General features: G+C 44.4%; 1 protein-coding gene and 1 pseudogene across 2 annotated transcripts in view; one reads left to right on the top strand and one right to left on the bottom strand.

Annotated features, from left to right (window-relative positions):
• Positions 1–23231, top strand: part of AREL1 (apoptosis resistant E3 ubiquitin protein ligase 1) — a 44408-nt gene that overhangs the window by 18144 nt on the left and 3033 nt on the right. The window contains exons 3-18 of one of the 2 annotated variants that reach the window (XM_027552435.1): positions 3560–3620; positions 4476–4702; positions 5633–5870; positions 11944–12113; positions 12281–12461; positions 12664–12911; positions 14415–14492; positions 15567–15708; positions 15841–15962; positions 16942–17017; positions 17570–17679; positions 18258–18437; positions 18610–18735; positions 20696–20825; positions 20913–20971; positions 22913–23002. In XM_027552435.1, the coding sequence (XP_027408236.1) occupies positions 3605–3620; positions 4476–4702; positions 5633–5870; positions 11944–12113; positions 12281–12461; positions 12664–12911; positions 14415–14492; positions 15567–15708; positions 15841–15962; positions 16942–17017; positions 17570–17679; positions 18258–18437; positions 18610–18735; positions 20696–20825; positions 20913–20971; positions 22913–23002 (2193 nt within the window). In that variant the 5' untranslated portion in view covers positions 3560–3604. The remainder of the gene's footprint in view (positions 1–3559; positions 3621–4475; positions 4703–5632; positions 5871–11943; positions 12114–12280; positions 12462–12663; positions 12912–14414; positions 14493–15566; positions 15709–15840; positions 15963–16941; positions 17018–17569; positions 17680–18257; positions 18438–18609; positions 18736–20695; positions 20826–20912; positions 20972–22912; positions 23003–23231) is intronic. The other variant, XM_027552436.1, reaches the window with a different exon arrangement.
• Positions 9785–11250, bottom strand: LOC113899115 (annotated as a pseudogene).

Below are 23231 nucleotides of genomic sequence, written 5' to 3'. Positions count from 1 at the left end.
TGTGAGCCAAAGTGCTGTAGTATTAAGCAGCTTGCCCGGGATCTTTTAGTAAGCAAGCGATATTTCTGCATTAGATAATCGGTACTGCATTCCATTTTCCTTTGTAATGCTTTATTTTTATTTCAAAAGATTAAAAAGGAGGCCATAAACATTTATCTTTCTAATTTTAGCCTCGGTAAGATTGGGTAATGTTTTTCATACTTTATTTTACCTGTTTTCTTAAATCTTTTCTCTCCCCAAATACTTCACTAGCCGTATGACTCCACTCATTTTTCGTGATTCATGATTCACAGTTATATGAGGTTAAGAACATTGGGCTTCAGAGTTAGACATGGGCTTGAGTCACTTATCCTGCTGGGAGATGTTCAGCAAGTCAACTTTTCCAACCCTAGCTTTTTTTTTTCAAGTCTTTAAAATGAGAATAATAATGCTCATTTTACCAAGTTGTATTGGTGACAATTATTTAGGCTAACTTGTGAAACACTTAGTACACTGTTGGCCTGTGGTAATGACTCAGTAAGGGGAGTTGCAACTTATGGGTTTACTGCTGTGAGGTGGGACGGGAGAAGAGATGGGGCAGAGAGCACACCACAGGTACAGTAAGAGGACAGAAACTGCCACAGAAGAAGTGAATCTGGAATAAAAGTGGTTTGGGGGGTCACCCTAAAAGGAAACCCTGTATCCAAAGGCATGGAGGCTTTGTGACAGCATCCAGAGGGAGAAGATGCAGAAGGCAAGTTTAGAATGTGACCATGGGCAAAATTGAGAGCTGGGTAAAGTATTGTTGCGGGGGGGGGTTTGGAATGGTATTGTCAAGAAGTGGGATAGTTCATAAAGATCACATTAATGAGTGATGAATTGACAGAGCTAATTCCCTGGTCACAAGGTGGCTTCATGGAGAAGAGAGTTTAAAAAAAAAAAAAATTGGTATGCTGAGTTTTAAATAATAGAGGAAATTGAAATAGAAAAGTAGAATTAATGTATTGGAAAAGGTGTAGGTGATCTAGATCAGTGGTGGTGATGATTTGGGTGAGCAATAAGTGAATGGGGAGATGGACAAGGTTTTAACAAAGTCAAGTTTATTATTATCAGCCATGAGGACTGAGACTATGGCTGTTGTATACCATTCCCCCAGTATCTGGCGTATGAAGTAGGTACTCCCTATTTGTTGGATGAATTATTTTAGTATGAATTTTTTTAAACTCTTGATTATAAAAATTTTCAAACATGAAATTAGAACAGTATAAAGAATGCCATTGTAGGCAGAGGATTTAAGTATGATTAGGAAGGCTTAAGGAAGCCTTTCGTTTTGTAGTTGTGATGCGTTTCTCGTTGAATGAAGTGTGACCCTATAGAGGAGTTCCCTCAGTTTCTTATTGGCTCTGAAGCAAAGAAGCAGTGATGCTGCTGCTACTATTGATAATAGTTAGAGTAATAGTTTTAAAACTGAGAACTCACTGGCCCCCTTCTAGGTTGTTTACAAGTATTAACCCTTTACATGTATTAACCCTTTTCATCCTCACAGTACCCCAATGAAGTACACACAAATATTAGCCCCATTTGATAGATAAGGAAACTGGCAAATTATAGAGAGATTAAATAAGTTGTGAGTGGCAGAGAATGGATTTGAATGCACGTAGTCTAGCTTTAGTCTCGGTATACCCTCATTCTCTGTATTATTTTTTTTTTTGCTATATTTTTTAAGAGTCTTGATAGTTGTGGAGAGTTATACTGAAGTCCTGTCACACTAAAGGAGATGGTACCATAGGAATTATTAAACCTCAACCCTTTTTACAGCAATGAGAACTCTGAAGCTTAGACAGGTCATACAATTGCAGCCTGGAACTGGTCTCTTGGCTCTGACTTACTGCTTGTCAGCTGCCTCTCACAGAAATGTTGTTGTAGTTGTCAGAGAGATAGTACATAGGAATTTCCCCAGCCCTCATGATGTGTGCCATAAATTTAGTGTTGCTTCCTCCAGGGAGTAAGAGACTTAAGACACAAGTCTGTAGCATCACCTACATACACTTCATTTTCTACTGAGTGCTGTAACTTTGCTGAGGACTAAATGTTCACATCCAGGATCAGATTGAATGACATCCAACTGAGAGAGTGTCTGAGACAATTAAACTGCTGGTTTTGGTTCCACCAAGTTGCCTGGTACATCCTGTAAGGCACAGACAGATGCTTTTAGAGAGATGATAACAGCTTTTCAGCCTCGGAGATGAGATATTTGTTTGGAAAGGAGACTTGCTAGCTGTGATCTCAAATTTTGAGTTAGTGTATTGTCTCTGTAGACCCTTTGGAGAGCAGTGTAACCCATGTGTATTGATACCGCTAATGTTCCATATGTGGATTTCTTTTCTGGTGGGACTTGAGACACCAGTCTCAATAGTGATTTCTAAGAAAATTGACATGGTCACTCCTGAGATTACCTACTCCCTATGGTTTCCATTGGATATATTGTTATCAAAGGATCTAATGGCCATTTTCAGCCACTCTTTCTCCTAAATTTTCCCAGCACAATTAGACATCAAAGCACAAGCTGTTCAAAAAAAAAAAAAGTGATTTGGTTCCTCTCAAATCCGAGCATAGAAATTTTCATATGTCTTGTCGCTAAGTTATATATTAGTGGTGATGAAAGGTGCTGGCTTAAGATCACATTGATAACCTTAATATCTATTGACTTTAAAGAGTGACTTTAGTGCACTGTGAACTGGAGAGCACGTATAGCCTGCTAAGGTCAGAACTCAGGGGTGAGATAGGAATGTCAGTGTGCATTGCATTTTTCCTTGGCAGTACCTTGGGTGGTTCAAATGAGTAAGAAGATTGAAGTCTTACTCTGGAATAACTCTACTAATAGTGAAAGTTTCCCCTCAGACTCTGGCCCCTGTCTGAATTGTTCTGACCTTGGCAGACATCACTTGGGATGAGAAGTCCAGTCTCCTCCTCTGGTTCCTCTCCTTGGCCTCTGCTGGGCTCATCTTTCACAAGGCGCATTAGTTTGTCTGATTGGTAACAGCAAAAAAAAAAAAAAAAAAGCCAGCTTCTCTTACATGCCCACCGCTTATTATTGAGATGACCCAGAGTTCATTTTAATTACATAATGCCAACATGATGATAATAATCCTTGCTTTTAAAAAAAAAATCCACATTTTATATAACTATTTCTACTTAGATGAATTACTTCCAGAAGGCAAATGTAAGGGGAAAGTGACTCCATTATCCTCTTTGCTTGTGTTAATTAGCACTACTTTGCATGGGGGAGGGAAAACTGTCTTGGGGCCCTGGATCCAGGAAGATGAAAGCCATGTTACTGCATTTCGTAATTAGAAGCGGCTGTTTGTGGTATTCCTAGGGTGGTCGGTAGATTGGAAATTTTTCGGGGCAGTGATGCAGTCTGTTTCTCTGCAGTGTTGTAGGGCACCTGTCAAGCTAGAGAGAGAGCAGGGACAGGAAGGCCAGAGATGGTTGGCTCAAGCCACATGCTCTGCTTTGTCTCTCCCTGAGACGGCTGCAGGGAAGAGTCAGGAAAAACTAAACACGTTTTCTTTTGCAGCTGCAGCTGTGATCCTCGGCTGTCTGTTGGCACTGAAGGGACCTGATGTTTTACGTTATTGGTACGTCACGGAGAGAGCCCTCTCTCATTTTTTTGGTTAGGGTTGCTTATATCCTTTTCTGCCTCCCTCTTTGTCCTTGAAAAGAGACTTAGAAATATTTCTAATCATGCCAGAATGTACCTTCACAGAGTTAGCAGCGGAATTCATTCACTTGAGAAATATTTATTGAGTAATTATAGCCAGTGCCAGACACTGTTTCCTGTCGAGTCAAAGTCAAATAAGGCAAAAATCTGCCTCCATGAAGTTCGTAACACAAAGGGGAGAAACGTTGAGTAAATGAATCAATGTACAGGAGTTTGAGGGAGCCCAGAAGGAACCCCTGACTGTGGTAGGGACTGTGGGGGGGCTTTTGCCAAGTGGACAAGGAAGGGGAGGGCTTCCAACTGGAGAGAGCAGAACACCCATTCTTTTTACTGCTCTTGTCAGGGCCCAGCACAGGCAGGGAGCTTGTGGGTAGGCATTGTATATGGTCCATGGTATAGAACAAGGGTTGGCAGACTTCTTCTGTGAAGGGCCAAAGAGTAAATATTTTCAGCTTCCCAGGCCATACACTCTGTGTCACCACTGCTGAACTCTGGTTTTAGGGCAAAACCAGCCCTAGACAATAGTAAATGAGTGGGTGGGGCTGTGTTTTAGTAGAATTTTATTTGCAAAAACAGGCAGTGGGTGGAATTTGGCCCAAGGACCTTCGTTTTTGACCCTGGTACGGAAGGAAGTTCCTGTCTTCACCCACAGAGGTGGTGACCCAGTAGAGTGGGTCTTTGGACTTCTCCCCTGACTGATGGCTGGCCTGTTCCATAAGGAGAAGCTGTAATGTGTAACTGGAAGGTGGTGTGTGTTCTCTCTTTCACATAGGTGGCATCACAGTGTCTGTGGTTGCATTCTTCTTCACAATTAAGTTCCTCTTTGAGCTTGCCGCACGTGTAGTCAGCTTCCTTCAGAATGAGGACCGCGAACGCCGAGGGGACCGGACTATATATGACTACGTGCGGGGAAATTACCTGGATCCCCGGTCTTGCAAAGTCTCCTGGGATTGGAAGGACCCCTATGAGGTGGGCCACAGCATGGCCTTCCGAGTGCATGTAAGGGAATGTTTCTGTCTCTGTACGCACTGGGGTTTCTGAGTCAGTTGCCTTCCAGAGCCTAGTCCGGTCTGGCCTGGACTGTTAATATTTTCCCTTGTTTTTCAATTCCCCCATCTCGCCCACCTACCCCCACCAGGAACTTGGGAATTGTTAACATCTAAAGAGTCAATTTTTCTATCATTTGGCTTTAATAAGTATTCAGCTTAGAAGAAGTATAAAGCTTAATGTTACATTTTCACAATGAGAAAAATGTTACTGAAGAGGGTAGGTGTTGTAGATTAGGGGTTGGCAAACCATGGCCCAAGCGTTAAATCAAGCTCACTTCCTGCTTCTATAAATACAGGCTTATTGGAACACATTCGCACCCATTCATCTTCCTGTACTGCCTATAGATGCGGTCACATTTGAGACATTAATCACAGCTGAGTAACTATGTATGCCCTGCTAACTAACAGTATTACTCTCTGGCCTTTTGCAGAAAGTTTGCTGCCTCTGCAGTGACTTCTGCACTGCAGCCTTCTTCTTAGTTTCATAGTCCGAAACCCCCAGCCTTGCCTAGAGCTTCTGTTCACTCAGTGCCAGTGATACCCACTGACTTCTCCTGATGCTTGAGCTAGCAGTGATAAATGTAAGAAAAAAGGGCGAGTAAGACAGGGGAGGCAGCCTCTGTGGTTCATTAAGTGTCAGTTGAAGTGGATTCAATAGTATATTTCACCCCTTTCCTCTGAAATGGTTAAGAATCTGTCTGTGATTTAATGGTTTTCTTCGAAGCATGGAGAGAATTTGTTTCTCCTTGTGTGAGCAAGACTGTAGGATTAGGTGGGTGTGGGGATTTACCAGCCACCCGCTCCCACCCCACACACTCTCAAGTTGCACAGCTGTTATCCCCCTGCTCACCAATGGGTGTCCCTCTTCTCCCCACCACAGTTATTCTATAAGAACGGGCAGCCCTTCCCTGCACACCGGCCTGTGGGACTAAGAGTCCACATCTCTCATGTTGAGCTGGCAGTGGACATTCCAGTGACCCAGGAGGTCCTCCAGGAGCCCAGTTCCAATGTGGTCAAGGTGGCTTTCACTGTACGCAGAGCTGGGCGGTATGAAATCTCAGTGAAGCTCGGTGGGTTAAACGTGGCCTATAGTCCCTACTACAAGATTTTTCAGCCTGGTAGGTTTTTTGTTTCTCCCTCCCTCCATTCCTTCCTTCCTTTTTCTTTTCCTTTTTTCTCCTTTGCTTTTTAAATAGTGCCTTTATTGAAATTTAATTCACATGCTTTATAATTCATTCATTTAAAATACACAATTTAATGGTTTAAAAATGTATTGCTGGGTGGTATTATTGCCTGGTGTGAGTATACCATACTTGATTTAATCTTTCACCAGTTAAAGAACATCTGGGTTGTTTTCCAGTTTGTGGCCATTATGAATAGTGGTTTTAGTCTGCATGTCCCTAGTGGTTAACAGTGTCGAACATCTTTTCATGTGCTTATTTGCCATCTGTGTGTCCTTTTCAATGAAATGTCTTTTGTCCGTTTTCTAATGGGATTTTTTGTTTTTTACTATTGAGTTTTGAGAGTTCTTTAAGTCCTTTGTTACAGATGTGGTTTGCAAATATTTTCTCTCAATCTTTAGCTTTTCTTTTCATCTCCTTAATGGGGTCTCTCACAAAACAAGTTTTAATTTTGATGAAGTTAATTTATTAATTTTTCATTTTATGGATCATGTTTTGGTGTCTGAGAACTCTCTGACTAGTCCTAGGTTCTGAAGATATTCTCCTGTGTTTTTTTTTTTTTTGTAAAATTTTCCAGTTTTAGTATTCAAGATTGTAATCCATTTTTAGTTAGCTTTTGTAATCTAGGTCAGTATTTTTCTTATAAATGTCTAGTTGCTCCAGCATCATTTATTGGAAAGGCTATCTTTCCCCTATTACATTGGTTTTGCGCGTTTGTCAGGGATCTGTTGGGCATATTTGTGGTGACCTATTTCTGGGTTCTCCTTCCGTTCCTTTGGTGTAAGTGTCTATCCATCCACCAATACCAGAGTCTTAATGATGTAGCTACGTAATAAGTCTTGAAATTGGGTAAACTGACTCTCCACTTTTCTCTTTTAGAATTGTTTTAGCTTTTCCAGAACTTTTGCCTTTCTATATAAATTTTATTTTATTTTTTAGTTCTCAACCTGTTTAATGTGTAAAAGGGGAAAAAAGAGGAGGTAGGCAAAGTTTCGGTCTGAATACATTCTCGGAATGCTGGCCATCCAGAGCATCATTCTGAACAGCTGATTATCTTCTGTGACTCAAGAGTTTCAGTTTTGAAAAGACCTAATTCCATGGGATTATGGTGACTCATTTATCATAAGAATTAAATACAGAAATTTAAAGGCTCCGAGCAAACAGCAGGGGTGGGACTAATATGACAGTAATAGATGGAGTTGATGGGGCAAGAGGCAACCAATCATAAAATTACTTTTCCTTTGTAACAAAGGGTTCACACTTTTAACATAAATTATACATTCATTATGGTTTTTAAAAACAGTCAAGCCTAAATAAATTCTTCATACCATCAAGAAAAGATACATACACTGAAAACCTGCTTAAGTACAGAATTTTTCATTTGACAGCTCTTGGCCGGGGCCATGCACATTTTACAGGGAGCTTTTGCTTCTCAAGCTTAGTGAAAGTCTGCCAATCATTTTGTATAAAAATAAGACTTAAATTTAAAACCTCACCAATCTAGGAATCTGATGTAGAAAATCAGTGACACCGGAACGGCTAAAGCCGGTAGTTCTCAGACTTCAGCCCTTGTCCCAGTGACCTGCGAGGCCCTGCCCCGCGTGTCCGAGGCCTGGGCAGGCCCAAGTCCCTGAAGGGTTCCCCTGGGGGGAGCTGCGCTGGTGCTCCAGGAACCCTGGCTCAGAACCTCTGCTCACCGCAGACCGTGTCCACACTCTAGTCAGCTGTGGTTACTCTGTGGGCGACAGCAGGAGGCAGCGCTCAGGAGTGACACCACCGCCCACTGCTTTATGGTCAGAAGAGAGAGGTCCCGGGCTTGCGGTCAGGTTGCACGGAGTGCTGCTCTGCCAGCATGCGATGCGGTTTACAACTAAAGCCACAGATGATGTGTTTGAGCGTCAGGCACTCAGTCACGTCTGACTCTTTGCGACTCTGTGGACGGTGGCCCGCCAAGGCTCTTCTGTCCATGGGGGTTCTCCAAGGCAAGAATACTGGAATGGGTTGCCATTCCCTTCTCCAGGAGATCTTCCCGACCCAGGGATTGGACACAGGTCTCCTGCATTGCAGCTGGGTTCTTTACCATCTGAGTCACCAGGGAAGCCCCCAATATACTTGAAGTGTATATTTAATGCTGGAAATTCACCCCACGGGACAGACAGAAGGCTGTGAAAGGAAAGGCACCATAACTAAGCTGTCCTTGGACATACTGAGGTTTTTTTTTTTTTCTTTTCTCTCTCAAATACCTTCCCTTTAATGTAACTTCAAGCCCAACACTCTGGGAGGTAAACAGTCTGGTAATCACGAGGGATGAGAGGCAGCATGAGCCCCAGGATGACAGGAGGAGCACTGGGGTCTGGCCACTCGACTAACTCTACAGCAGGGCCTTGACACGAGAGCCCTGGGCAGCTGGAAGACACACAACTCCTCAGGTTCCCACCCGTCATGAAAGGGTGCCCCTGAGAGACGCTCTGAACCGGGCTGGGCAGAGCCACGCCAGAGTCTGGCTCAAAACGGCGGCCCAGAGAAGCAGTGCCCATGCCTCGAGGCCACAGGGGTCCCTCTCGCCTAACCCAGCGCCTGACACCACACAAGACAAGGCACGTGGCCAGTCTCAGAGAAAGAGGGGCTTGCCACTGGGGTGAGAACCCTGGAAGGAGCTGACCCGAAACCCAGAACTCTCAACTCGGGAAGTTCATTTAAAATGAGTTATTCCAAGTAAAACGCACGGCCAAATTCTAAGTGCAGCAAGAAGCAGCCTAAGGGGAGGAGGCTCCAGGTTCTGCCAGTCTGCGCTGGGCCCCGCGTCCCCCCTCCCTACCCCATGCGCCGCGGTGAGCTCCCAGCAGCCGGACTGGGGGGGGCTACGGGCTCCAAGTGCCACTGCCAGTCATCGTGGGGAAGCTCAGTTTGGCCAAACTGTTCAACACCAGATTCCTCCCGGCAAGTCTCTATGGATGTCCATCCCACTCTTCCCCAGCCTCTTCTCCTGCCTAGCCCAGCGCCCTCCGCCTAAAGTGCCACCTGCCCAACACTGAGGGCAGCTGTGGCAGAGCTCAGGTCACGGGGGTGGGCTGGCAGCCGGCAGGGAAGGGCTCCTTTCCACCCATCTCACAGTCCTGTACCACTGGGAAGAAATAAAAAGAAATGCAGATTTCTTGATATCATCATATGCTCCAAACTGAACACTTAAAGGCAAATCATCATCTTAAAGTACTACGTTTAGGGATTCAGTTACAATATACACGTGTTTTGTCTTCCCTTTGATCCAACTGTTGCTATTGCTTCTTCAGTTCAGTTCAGTTGCTCAGTCATGTCCGACTCTTTGTGACCCCATGAATTTGCAGCACTCGAGGCCTCCCTGTCCATCACCAACTCCTGGAATTCACTCAAACTCATGTCCATCAAGTCGGTGATGCCATCCAGCCATCTCATCTTCTCTTGTCCCCTTCTCCTCCTGCCGCCAAATCCCTCCCAGCATCAGAGTCTTTTCCAATGAGTCAACTCTTCGCATGAGGTGGCCAAAGTACTGGAGTTTCAGCTTTAGCATCAGTCCTTCCAAAGAACACCCAGGACTGATCTCCTTTAGAATGGACTGGTTGGATCTTCTTGCAGTCCAAGGGACTCTTAAGAGTCTTCTCCAACACCACAGTTCAAAAGCATCGATTCTTCAGCGCTCAGCTTTCTTCACAGTCCAACTCTCACATCCATACATGACCACTGGAAAAACCATAGCCTTGACTAGATGGACCTTTGTTGGCAAAGTAATGTCTCTGCTTTTGAATATGCTATCTAGGTTGGTCATAACTTTCCTTCCAAGGAATAAGTGTCTTTTAATTTCATAGCTGCAATCACCGTCTGCAGTGATTTTGGAGCCCCCAAAAATAAAGTCTGACACTGTTTCCACTGTTTCCTCATTTATTAATAGGACTTTAAAAAGAATTGATACCCTAAAAAAAGAACTCGATTTGTTTAAAAAGAAGTGCAACAATGTGGGGTCGGGGTGGGGGTGGGGGGCCCGGAAAAGCGTTTCCTCTCCCCCTCCCGCCCACCCCCTTTTCGTTTTGGCTCACAAAGCTTTTTTTTTCCCCCCCTCTTCGCTGTGGCAGAACTTCAGGGTGGCAGGCTTCAGGAAGCGTCCCTGGATATCCACCCGCTCTCAGTGAGGAAGTTCAGGATCCTCTTCTTGAGGACTTTGTCCAGATAGCTGGGCAGGCGGCTCTTGGAGGGGATGCCCTGGTGCTTCTGCAGGTGGTCCTTGTTGATGATGGTCTTCACCGTCACGCAGCGTGCGGGGCTCAGGTTCAGCGTGCTGCATAGCACCTTCTTGTGGTCCAACAGGAGCTGGAAGCCTGGCAGGTGCTCGATGGCCGTGAACCCGCCATTCCAGCCGTCCTCCTCGCCGCGCTTGGCGCTCCCCTCTGCTGCCGCCGCCTTGTGTTTCTCGCTCTTGAGGCCGACTCCTCCATCCTGGTGATGCCGTTGAACCGGTAGCACTACCGCTCGCGGATATTGGCATGCAGCATCTTGTGCATGTTCTCGAACAGGTCCTCGAACTCCTTGCACGACATGAACTGGTAGAGCGGCCACAGCTCCTCTTCCTTGGTGACCTTGTGCCGCGCCACCTGCTCCTTCTCCTAGTCCTTGCCCAGGAAGGCGGGCACCAGGTTGTAGTCGCGCGCGATGTTCTTGTGCCGCTTCCGCTTGCGGAGCTTGCGCAGTACATGTCCGTGCACGCACGTTTCAGCTCGATCTCCACGGCGTTGTCATCATAGTTGACCGAGAGCCTGCTGATGAGCCTCTCAGCGTCCTGGTTGTACTCAATCTCTTAGTAGTCCCGCAGTGGCATGTAGCTCAGCTGCTGCTGCTGCTCGGCCACCGAGATGTCTAGGGGAGGCAAGGGGGTAATGAGGCTGGGATAGAGGGGGCCCCCACTGGGGCAGGTGGGGATGGTGTTGGGGATGCAGGCCTTCCCCAGGTTTCTGTGAATGTACATGCTTACTTAATGCTCCATCACTTCCTGGGGGTTCCGGGAAGCGCCGACCTGAGCTGCCGTGTCCTCAGCCAGGCAGTACACGCAGTACTTCTTGCAGAGCTCCACCATCTTCCGCCGCCGAGGCCCCGCCACCCCGTGCTCCAGTGAAACTGCCGCGGCCGCTGCCACAGCCACCCCCCTATATAAATTTTAGAATAATACTGCCTAAACTTACCAAAAAATCTTTCTGAGATTTTGATAAGAACTGTGTTAAACCTCATGCAAAGAATTGACTCACTGGAAAAGACCCTGATGCTGGGATGGATTGGGAGCAGGAGAAGGGGACAACAGAGGATGAGATGGCTGGATGGCATCACCGACTCGATGGACGTGAGTTTGGGTGAACTCCGGGAGTTGGTGATGGACAGGGAGGCCTGGCGTGCTGCAATTCATGGGGTCGCAAAGAGTCGGACACAACTGAGCGACTGAACTGAACTGACCTGTGTTAAACCTAGAAACAAAGAACGGTGTTAAACCTTATATCATTTGGGGAGAATTGGCATCTTTACTATGTTGAGTCTCTGAATTCATAAACATGGTATGCCTCTGAACTTATTTCTATAATCAGCATTTTGTAGTTTTCAATATACAAGTCTTCCATGGGTTTTGTTAGATTTGCCCTTAAATATTTAAGATTTGTTTGTGTTACAGTTATTCACTTATTTTTAAGGCCAGTTTCACTTGTAGGTTCCCAGTGGGATTCTAGGCACTATATCTGTAACTCTCACTTCTGTTTCCTCCAATTTATTCTGTCATTGTGGTTAGTGCTTGGAGTAGATAGGAATTTGTAAAAATGAGTTCCCAGAAGTTCATTTGAGTTAATCTCTCTGTTTTCTTTCTTTCTCTCTGGCTCATAATGGTATTGTTTATCCCTAGGAATTGGGCAGGCACCCAGCTTTCTAGGACTCACTGACTGAGTAGATCTCTGTGTCCTGAAAATCACCTCTCTGACATTACCTTCCCTTGTCTTTATTCCAGGAATGGTGGTTCCTTCCAAGACCAAAATTGTGTGCCATTTTTCTACCCTGGTGTTGACCTGTGGGCAGCCACACACTCTTCAAATAGTGCCCCGAGATGAATATGACAACCCTACCAACAATTCCACATCCTTGAGAGATGAGCACAACTACAGCCTGTCCATTCATGAGGTGAGCAGGCTCCCATCTAGGTCACTTTGATCCGTCTCCTTCTCCCTGACCATGGTGCCAGCCTTCTGAGACTTAGATTAGCTCAAAGTAGGAAAGTTCTTTGTAAATTTCTGCACAAGCAGGGAAAATTATGTGTGGTTGGTGATGGCTTCGTTTTCCTCGTGTAGCTTGGTCCTCCGGAAGAGGAGAGTACCGGTGTCTCATTTGAGAAGTCAGTGACGTCCAACCGGCAGACCTGCCAGGTATTCCTGCGGCTCACCCTGCATTCTCGAGGCTGCTTCCATGCCTGCATCTCATACCAAAACCAGCCAATCAACAATGGTGAATTTGACATCATTGTCCTAAGTGGTGAGTTGAGAGGAGAGCTGTGAATTAGTCCTCTTCCCAAGCCACTTGTCCTTTGCACATCTGCAGTCATCTAACCCCCCCACCCCAAATATTTGGTATTTGGACCAAAACTTGGTTTAGAGACCTGTGGACTGAAGGTCTGGTGATGGGCAGTTTCCTCTCCTGTCTTGCACTTTAAACCTTATTCCTTGTTGCACTTCAGAGAACGAGAGGAATATCGTTGAACGCAACGTGTCCACCTCAGGAGTGAGCATTTACTTTGAAGCTTATCTGTATAATGCTGCCAACTGCACCAGCACGCCGTGGCACCTCCCACCCATGCACACGAGCTCTGCCCAGCGCCGGCCCTCCACAGCTCTGGAGGAGGAAGATGAAGACTCACCCTCTGAGTGTCACACCCCTGAGAAGGTGAAGAAACCGAAGAAGGTGTACTGCTACGTGTCACCCAAGGTTGGCACTCCCACTCTTGTCCCTGCCCGAGCCTGCTCATATTTGGTAACCAAACCCACCCAGCAATGGTCTGAGAATCAGGGTGCAATCATCACCTTGTGGGGGTTCAGGGATACTAAGAGACGGCTTCCCATTGAGCAAAAGGCTATACCGCCTCTTCTGCCTCTTTCAGGCTTGGACTGGATTACACCTCTGTCCAGAGAGTCTGTGCCTTGGTACTTTCGAGCACCTGGGGCGTTCTGCTGTTTGATCGCTCCTGGGAAGATTTTTCAAGGCACGGCTCTAGAGTTTTAAAGAAAGCTACTTTTAACCATTAATAATTTCTCACTAGGGTAAAATCACTGTTGGCCCTTTGTGCCGTTTGGGAACAATTTGATCTTTCATGCTGTGATTTGTGAAACCACAAGAGATGTCATCATCGGGGTACAGGGTTAGAATAGAGAAAGTTTGGCAGAGACAAGGGAGGTGAACTTCCCAAGGCCCCTGAGCTGAGAGACACTTTGTGTTAGGGAGTTTCTTTTTTAGTGTTTGTATTTTGCTTATTTATACAGACCTCAGAAAAACGAGACTCGAACCATCCCATTACATTCCTTTAATCTCATAGCAAAAACTGAGTTCTAATTCTGTTCTACTTCAGAACACTTCACTGTGTACCATTCATCATTTAAACATCTAGCCTTCATTTGTCCTGGGGAATGGCTATGAGGGAAATGGTAAGGTAGAGATGAAGTGAGATTGGCTATGAATTGATTATTGTTGAAGCTGGTGATAATTCATTGTACTGTTTTCTTTAGTATGTGTTTGAAATGTTCTTTAATGAAGAATTTTTTTAAAAATCAAGAAAAAAACCTGACCTACTATTTGTTCAGATAACAGAGGGGTCTTTTTAGCTTAAAAAGTTATTGCATTGTCTTTTCTTTTTTTTGAATGGCAAGAGACTTCTTTTTATTCTTACATATAGGGTTTTGTGAACTCTTCCGTATGCGACTCCCCCCACCCGCCCTGACACCATCATCCCCAGCACATCCTTGCTGGCATTCTGATAGGGATAAAGCAGTGGGCAGGGGCCACTGGTGTTCCCTGTCCACTGATTTGGAAGAAGTCTCTCTGAGAAGTATCTGGCTAAGCAGGAGGAGAGTCTGATTGTTTGTAGTGAAATGAAATGTTGATTTTGAAATGTTCTCTACTTGTAAAGTGAAAACCTGATCTCAGATATTTGGAAATGGTAGTAAGACCTGAGTATTAAGGTTATGAGACATCTTTGTGAAATTGCGACAACAATGTCACGCTTTGTGAAAGTGTGACAACAATATTTTAAATTTGCCTGTTTTTAGGTGGAATTGATGTTTTCTATTTGATTTCAGTCCTGACTAAATTATCCTCCTTGTTTAGAGAGGAAAAGGGCTATCATGGAAAATACGGATGGGGACAGGTATTTGAAATACAATACCCAAACAGAACCTCTTAGTCATTCATTTCATTTTCTGTGTGTTGGTCCTCCAGCAATTCTCAGTGAAGGAGTTCTACCTGAAAATCATTCCCTGGCGTCTTTACACCTTCCGGGTATGCCCTGGAACCAAAGTAAGTTAAACCTTACATCCGGTTCATGTAGAACAGGCTTCAGCCTCCAACATCTCAACCTTTTATTTTTTCCCAGAAGGGCTTTTGGTGTTTCTGGAAATTCTCATTGTGCACACAGGATTCATTGCCAAATAAAGAAGCAGATGCTACCTCCTTATGAAGGCAATAGTTGTAGGAGGACACATGCCTACAGAAACAGTAGTTAGTAGAAGTCAAAATACTTCAACAATTCTCTCCTGCCCCTAAGACTAAGCTAATGGAGAGAGTATTGGAGCTCTGACCTGAACTTGGCTTCCTAATGTGCCAAAACTAACTGTTTCAGCACCAGTGGTCTCATCTATTAAAAAAAATTTTTTTTTTTTTTTTAAATTTCTGAGCTTTTGAAATCTACTGGCAAATCATTTTCCTCCAGCCAGTTTGCCCAACCTATTCAGGTATTCATTTGCTGTTTTACATATCCTTACAGCTTTCACACTTCTTATATTTTATGTTTGAAAGTCTGTAGTATTACCTGTGATTCTTACTTACCTTGCCTGTGATCCTTACAGGTGGTCTCTATGACTCAGTTTAAAATAAAATCTGAATCATAGAGCATGCTCCGTCACTCAGTTGTGTCTGACTCTTTGTGACCCCACGGACTCTAGCCCATCAGGCTCCTCTGTCCATGAACTTTTCCAGGCAAGAATACTGGAGTGGGCTGCCATTTCCTTCTCCAGGGGATCATCCCAGGCCAGGGATCGAGCCCCCGTCTTTTGTATCTCCTGCATTGGCAGGCGGGTTCTTCACCACTGGCACAGTGGTAGAGGACAAAGTCTCAAAATGGAATCAATGCCTGGAGGTTCCGGGGATGAAACCCAGGCCTCATACATGCAATGCATGTGCTCTACTGCTGAGCTGCACCCCCCACCTGAAGTGAAAAATAAGGAAATGTACTCCTGGTAGGTACTTACTTGGATAAAATAGGCTTAACTTGTTTTTGTTGGTTGGTGCAGAAGGGTAGGGATGTGAAGGATTTTTGGTGGATTTGAGGGCTTCACAGAGTAATTCTTTCTTTTTTTTTTTTCCTTTTGTTAGTTTTCATACCTTGGCCCTGACCCTGTCCATAAGCTGCTCACCCTTGTGGTGGATGACGGCATTCAGCCTCCTGTGGAGCTCAGCTGTAAGGAGAGGAACATCTTAGCGGCCACGTTTATTCGCTCGCTCCACAAGAACATAGGTGAGGTTGGACAGGGAGTCTGATGGGGAAGGCAGTGACCCTAGATACGCTGAGTACATGAGGATGTAGGGGTGGCCTACACAGGGGACTTGTAAGGATTCTGTAATCATGATGGATCTTGCTGCTCCTCAGGAGGCTCCGAGACCTTTCAGGACAAGGTGAATTTTTTCCATCGAGAGCTTCGGCAGGTACATATGAAAAGACCACATTCTAAAGTCACCCTGAAGGTCAGCAGACATGCCTTGTTGGAATCGGTGAGTAAAGTTTCTTTCATGTCAGCAGTTGAACAGTTATCAAAAATTTCCAGCTAGAAACCTCTGTGCTATTTGGTTATATCCTGCAGGTTATTGTTTTTATGAAACACACATCTTTGTCTTCTTTAAACATGTTAAGCGCTGTCCTTTGTGTTTGGCTATACTGAATTTGGGGCAGATTTGTTGGAGGTATGTTAATTGAGGGGAGAGACTAGTTGACACATTGGCTATAAAATCTGTTCTTGACTAGTTCCCGAACAATCTCATGGACTTCCTATGGAAGGCAGGTATTAAGTTGTCGTTACAGAAGAAAGTTCCTGTTCTTGAATTCCAGGGTTAAGAAGAGCTCTTACGGGATTAAAAGGAAATGATTTTTGTTGTCACTCTGGTCTGATGGAAAAGGAACACCTGATGTGTTTCTGTCTCCACTGCACAGACACTGGCATAGTTCTCACATTCCTTGACAATGAGAAGGCTTTGGTCCCTGTCCAGAAAGTGTTTGTGATGTTTGGCTCTGGCAGGTGTGACTGGAAACCCCTTTTCTCAGCCACTTTCTCCTTGTGGCATGGCTCCCTGTCTGAACCTAGCCTTGTGGATTAAGATGTCTAGTGGGTAGACTGTACTTTACTGAAAACCAAGACTCCTTGGTTCTCTTGCTGACAGCTTACTGATTTGAGCCATTTTTATTTCAAGTTTTCTCATTAATAAAATGAGGACTGTTAAGAAATAAAGTTTCAACTTTCCAGTCAGGCAATGGTATAAATATGAATTTGATTTTTTTTATCTTAAATTTCTTCTGGAGATATGTGCATTTTAAATTTAAGATGGTATTGTTAAAGCTTATTTTTGAGTAACATATTGCTTCCAAATACTTCTGACTATTAAATGGACAGTGGTAATGTTCTTGTGTTTTTGTCTTTAACACCCAAGAGGCACTGGCCAGTGTTCTGACAATTTCTTTTCTTTTACTGCTTTTCAGTCTCTGAAAGCCACTCGGAATTTTTCCATCTCAGATTGGAGCAAGAACTTTGAAGTGGTTTTTCAGGATGAAGAAGGTCAGTTTTGAAATTTCCCACTCATCTTTTTTAACTCTCCTTCCCACTCCTCCCTGTCTCCTTACACGACATCCACAGAAACTGAAAACAACCCTCCTACACATGCTTGCCACCCCTGCTCCAGCTTCTTTTTCCCAGGGAAAAAGAAGTCATGAGTCAAGACCAAAAGGGTGGTGTTTACTGGCTAGATGGCTTGGTTGAGCTTGTAGAACACAGACGGACAAGGATTTGGAAGGTGAGCTCTTATGAGTTTGAAGCAGAAGGGCAGAGTAACCTTTGTAGTACCAAGAGAAGCAGCAGTTCCTGGGATCTCTGATCTGTGTTTCCACGCTAGAGCGCATCAGCTTAGTGATTAGAATACCTTTAATCCTACAGAATGAGGTGGGATTTCAAAAAAAAAATGTCCACAGTTAAGGTGGGTTGGAATATTGGACACCAATGTGGTGGAATGGAGGGAGGAAGGATCAGGGAGTATAAAATGATGAATAAATGAACAAAAATGATAAAAGGTGATAAGCCAGCATCACTTTTGATTTTTATTGTACTTTCCAGCTCTGGACTGGGGAGGGCCTCGTCGGGAATGGTTTGAGTTAATCTGCAAAGCACTATTTGACACCACCAATCAGCTCTTCACCCGATTCAGTGACACCAACCAAGCATTAGTGAGTCTGTGACTTCCCCGGGGGTGGGAGCAAAGTGTGGATTGTGTTAGGATGGAGAGACTAGTAAGAATTTGAACTAATCAGATTACCTCCCCCCTCTTTGTCTTCCTTATTTCATCTCTAAGAGAAAATGCAGACAGATGAATAAAAAGCATTACAGTGCAGAGGCTGTTCTACTCCTTAGTATTTTAATAATTAAGCCACTTTCAGAACATCCCTGAAGCAACTGAACTCTGTACAAGGTCTTTGACTAGGGGAGTAGGGAAGTAGACTCTGGCTGAAAGAGGTTCTGGTTTAGGGAAGAGGCATTATATCATCCACTGATTGACTTCTGTTTGTAGCCAGTGACCACAAAATCAGTAGAAGATTCTTCAGTTTATTGTAAGTCCATATTTGTCCTTTATCCTCCAGTCACTTTGAATTACTCGGTGGTGGCTACCAAACAATGCCATTTGGATGGGCTCCTTGATCCTAACACTGAAATTCTTGCTCCCTTGGGATAGAGTTGTGGAGGGAGAATCTTTCCAGAACTAGGCTTGAAGAAAAACGATCCAGGACCTTTTATCTCTCTTTGACAGGTGCACCCTAACCCTAATCGCCCCACTCATCTGCGCCTAAAGATGTATGAGTTTGCAGGGCGCCTGGTGGGCAAGTGTCTCTATGAGTCCGCTCTAGGAGGAGCCTACAAGCAGTTGGTCCGAGCTCGCTTCACCCGTTCTTTCTTGGCCCAAATCATAGGACTACGTATGCATTACAAGGTAAGGTCTTAGGTATGTGTTTCCTGCTAAGTCCCCTGGCCATTAACTCTGGAATCTCTCCAACCTCTGTTTATTATTTTTGAGGTTTGAAGGGGTAAGTGGTTCCAGGCAGTTACAAATTTTATTTCTGGGTGAGAGTGGTCATGTGTTCTGTGTCTTTTTGTCTCCTCAGTACTTTGAAACAGATGACCCAGAATTCTACAAATCTAAAGTTTGTTTCATCCTCAACAATGACATGAGTGAGATGGAGCTGGTTTTCGCAGAAGAGAAATATAATAAATCAGGTCAATTGGATAAGGTGAGACAGAGAACTGAAGCCTGTGGGTCCCATTTCTCAGCCTCCTCTGTATCAGGGCTGTCTAGTAGAGCTTTCGCAATGATGGAAGTGTTCTCTGTTTGTACTTTCGAACACCCAAAATGTGTCTGGTATGACCAAATACCTGAATTTCTAAATTAACTGCCTGTGACTAGTGACAGCCGTATCGGACAGTGCAGCTTTGCGACACTATATCCCACATTGTATGGCCTTGGCCTGTTTAAATGGAACCGGAGACACATATACCATCCATCCCCCTCATCCCTCCTTTCCAGTAGAAAAAGAACGAAGTGATAGTGAAGTGTCACTGCACTTTGGAAGGGATGACAGTGTCTGTCTCAACATTAGGGGCAGGGAGGTAATTGACTTCCATTTTAACACTGTGCCTGTTTATTTTTAAGGTTTTTATTAGAAAACGGCCAAAAGTATTTCTGATGCACATGTGATTTTGTTTGCATTCTGGGGTTAAATAATATCAAATGATCATGACAAACCTGACGTTGCAGTTATAAATAATTGAAACCAAAATAGCAATGACTGAAAGTTTGTGATCACTGATAGCACTGAACTGATAATCAGATACCCTTGTGAGCCCTGGGAGGGTCTTAGCTGCTGGCCTTCACGCCTGTGTGGGTGGAGCCCGTTTTCTTGACCCAGCACTGCAAGGCATCTCGAGTCAATAGAAGACTGAATTAGGATCTGCAGGCCTAGGGGAGTACTGATTTTATTTGGATTTGATATGAATACTAAATCTTAGTCATTTACTACTTAGGCTAATAGTTAGAAGTGTTTGCTACTGCTGCTGCTGCTAAGTCGCTTCAGTTGTGTCCGACTCTGTGCGACCCCATAGACGGCAGCCCACCAGGCTCCCCCATCCCTGGGATTCTCCAGGCAAGAACACTGGAGTGGGCTGCCATTTCCTTCTCCAATGCATGAAAGTGAAAAGTGAAAGTGAAGTCGCTCAGTCGTGTCCGACTCCTAGCGACCCCATGGACTGCAGCCTACCAGGCTCCTCCATCCATGGGATTTTCCAGGCAAGAGTACTGGAGTGGGGGGCCATAGAAGTGCTTACACACGTAAAATAAAAATAACCAGAACTGTGCACAATAATAGAAAAAGTCTTACATGTTTAGATCCATTGAGAATCTTTGCTCTGGACCAAAGTTCTGTCCCTCCCATGCCACGGTCAGGACCTTAAAATCTGATTTTGTAACTAAATGGAGGCCTTCACTCACCTGTGAAGACAGTCTTGCTCGTTGGGCACAGGTTTTCCAGGGTGTCTTTAAACTGTGTTTCAGGGCTTCCTCAAAGCTCCCTTAGGAGTTGCTTATCAGAGGAGGGTGCCAGTTCTATTTGAAAATCATACAGTTCAGCCTTTTCTTCGCAGATAGAAAAACCGGGAGTCCAAATAGCTAAGTGACTGAAACCCCATAGCAAGTTAGTCTCCAAGTATCAAGCCATGGCTTTTTCTATTGCCTCACGTTAGAAACAGAAGAATGTAGGGAAACATCTGTACACGTCTTGGAATTTCTGAGATTATGCTTCTTTACTACTTTTCTGGCTTTATAGAGCCTCAGTTGTCTCAAGGGTTTAAGAGAAGAGGTCAGTAATGGTTTAATTTTGGACCAGAGGAATGTTAAAGTGCTGCTAACAAGGGAACATACATATCTTCCTGTTGCATCGCCACTATTTGACCAGGTCGGAGAAGACTCCCTGAGAGACCCGCTTCAGAAACAGTAGTGAGTAGAATACAGCAATAGTGGTAGGAACCCTGAAGTTTAGTTACTGAGTAAAACCAAGTGTGTTGAAAACCTGAATGCAGAGCAGGAACGTGTGACAGCGGTGCAGTTCAGTAATGTGCTGTTTGTGGGACATGCCGGGTAGCTGTCGTCTTTTAAACTCCCATCCACACGCTCTCCCTGTCTTTTGCTTCTTCTTTCAGGTTGTAGAACTTATGACAGGTGGAGCTCAAACTCCCGTCACCAATGCGAATAAAATCTTCTATTTAAATTTGCTGGCCCAGTATCGACTGGCCAGCCAAGTGAAAGAGGAGGTGGAACATTTCCTAAAAGGTGGGATTCTGTTGACTCTTGGTTTGAGGTGTAAATACCTGTATCACATGGTGTGGATATAGCTTTCACTTGGGTATTTTGTTTCAGGCCTGAATGAGTTAGTCCCTGAAAACCTCTTGGCTATTTTTGATGAGAATGAGCTTGAGGTAAGTGCTTACAATTGGAACCCCCTGTCCCTGGCTTGCTGTTTTATTACGCCCACAGGAACCAGCGTCCTGCGCCTTCTGCTACGAGATGCGGCAGGAAAGCCCTTTGGGAGTTGGTTTCACTTTTGTTACTCTTCATGCATTGACCCTTTCTCCAGCTTTAAAAAAATTCGAATGTGGAATAACTATTGATGAATAGTAATAATGACTATTTACTCATCAAATATTATTGGTACTGGTTGAGTAGTAAGGAATGTTGGTATCTTGTACAGTCTTTGTAACTCCTGTGACCTTTTAAGTTGATTTAAGGCGTTAGAAGCATTTATTTGTTCAGAGACTATTTATATTGAGTGCCTCCTATATGGCATGTGCTTTTGAGGAACTGGGGGGCTCATGGAGCCACATTCTAGTGAAGGAGACAATCCAAAGGATGTGAGGCCTGTCATAGCTTAGGGTGACAACACTACAGAGTTAATATATTCTTCCTTTAGATCCTGTGACAACCGGAATGCACTGTAAGATGGTAAATACCTTGCTATAATGAGCAGACTTGAAGTTCCATGAACTTCGGGTGTAGGCCAAAAGTAAAACCGGTTTGTTTTTACTTGCTGCTCACATGATACATGTAACGAAAGTTATTAGCTTTAACGTCCTATAGCCTTTATTAAAGTTTCTCTAAACTGTTTGCTACAGTGAGGAAGTTCTTTAAAATTGGGGAGACACGGGACTTCCTTGGTGGTCTGGTGGTTACGACTCTACGCTCCCAAGGCAGGCGGCATGGATATGATCCCTGGTTGGGGATCTAAGATCCCACATGGAGGCGGTGAAGTATGCCCCCTCCCCCTCTACCCCCCAAAAAAGGAAACAGGAGTTTCAGGTGGTCTTGCACCATTTTTATTCTTATTAACTGAACTGGCTTTGAGAACAAGAATCAACGTCTTTTTCAGCACATTTTGTACCTTTAGGTATAAAATCCAAATAATGCAGTCCTGAAGTTTCCAGCAGACCCGTTACCTAGTGCCAGCATTTTCGGGGCTGAGAAACAGCTACTGGTGGATTTTATCCTGAAGCAAAATGTTTGTTAACAATTGGTAAAGTGTGTAGGAGGAAGGCGCAGCCTCTCAGGATTGCTCCCCTTCCTGCTCTTAGTTACTTGTTAGCAAGTTCTTTTTGAAGAAACCAAGCTTCTCAGGCTTCATTTGGGCTTCTCTTGTCTCTTGATTAGGACTGCCTTTACAGCTATTGGATGAGTACTCACAGTCTGCTAAGTAACTTGCTGGATCCTGAACCAAATTAAGACATCAACAAGAAGTTTAGTGCTCTGATGTCATTAATGTTCTCATTTTTTGGCATTCTTTTTCATTTATCTGATCAAGTAGAGGTGGAGCTAAAGGGACAGTAGTAAAAGTTCAGTCCATAAAAGAAAGGGTGGATTTGGGGGAAAGGAAGGGCCACCTAACAAATTTGTAAATGGGGCTGGGGTCTTCATTGAAGGGGAAGGGCCCACTTTCCCCCTGGTATTCCCAGGCCACATCCAGAGCAGTCAGTAAACACTTGCTTCCCTTTTTGACCTTGGTTTCATCAAAACAATATATATAGCAGCAACTCTTAATGAGGGGTGCCCATCAGAAACACCTGGGAGACTTTTTCAACGTTTGTAACCTGTCCCTAGAGATTCTGATTCACTAGGTCTGGGGTAAGGCCACAGGCATCTATCTATCTCTATATTTTAAAGCTCTGTGAGTTTTACTGCACTGGTTAGGAACCATTGACCTATTAATAATTGATTTTCCTAAAATAGTATTCTTGGATTATGACCTCACCATGCATCTTTTTATTGATGTTTCTGTATTCCGCATTTTTCATGTTAACATATTTTGACCTTATGATGGGACTTCACCCCTCTGACTGTCCCAGTAAACACCTGACTGTCTTCTCCAGCTGCTGATGTGTGGGACTGGGGACATCAGTGTGTCTGACTTCAAAGCCCACGCAGTGGTCATTGGTGGCTCGTGGCATTTCAGAGAAAAGGTAAGTGAGCCAAAATTCTTTCAGTTGAATTTGTACCATATTATACAGAAGAAGTTTCAGAGGGAAAAAGCTGAGAAGCAGACATGTCAACTGGGAAAAAGCAATACATGGCGGGGAATGGCAGATGGTCATCCAGACAGATGGGAACCCTCGTCCTTAAGGGCTATTCATGCTGCATCCACAGAGGCAATAATGTTGAAAAGGCGGAGAGAGAGAACCGAGCAGTCAG

This window comes from Bos indicus x Bos taurus, chromosome 10, assembly GCF_003369695.1.
Source record: "Bos indicus x Bos taurus breed Angus x Brahman F1 hybrid chromosome 10, Bos_hybrid_MaternalHap_v2.0, whole genome shotgun sequence".
Classification (NCBI taxonomy): domain Eukaryota; kingdom Metazoa; phylum Chordata; class Mammalia; order Artiodactyla; family Bovidae; genus Bos; species Bos indicus x Bos taurus.
This window is presented reverse-complemented; position numbering and strand designations above follow the sequence as displayed.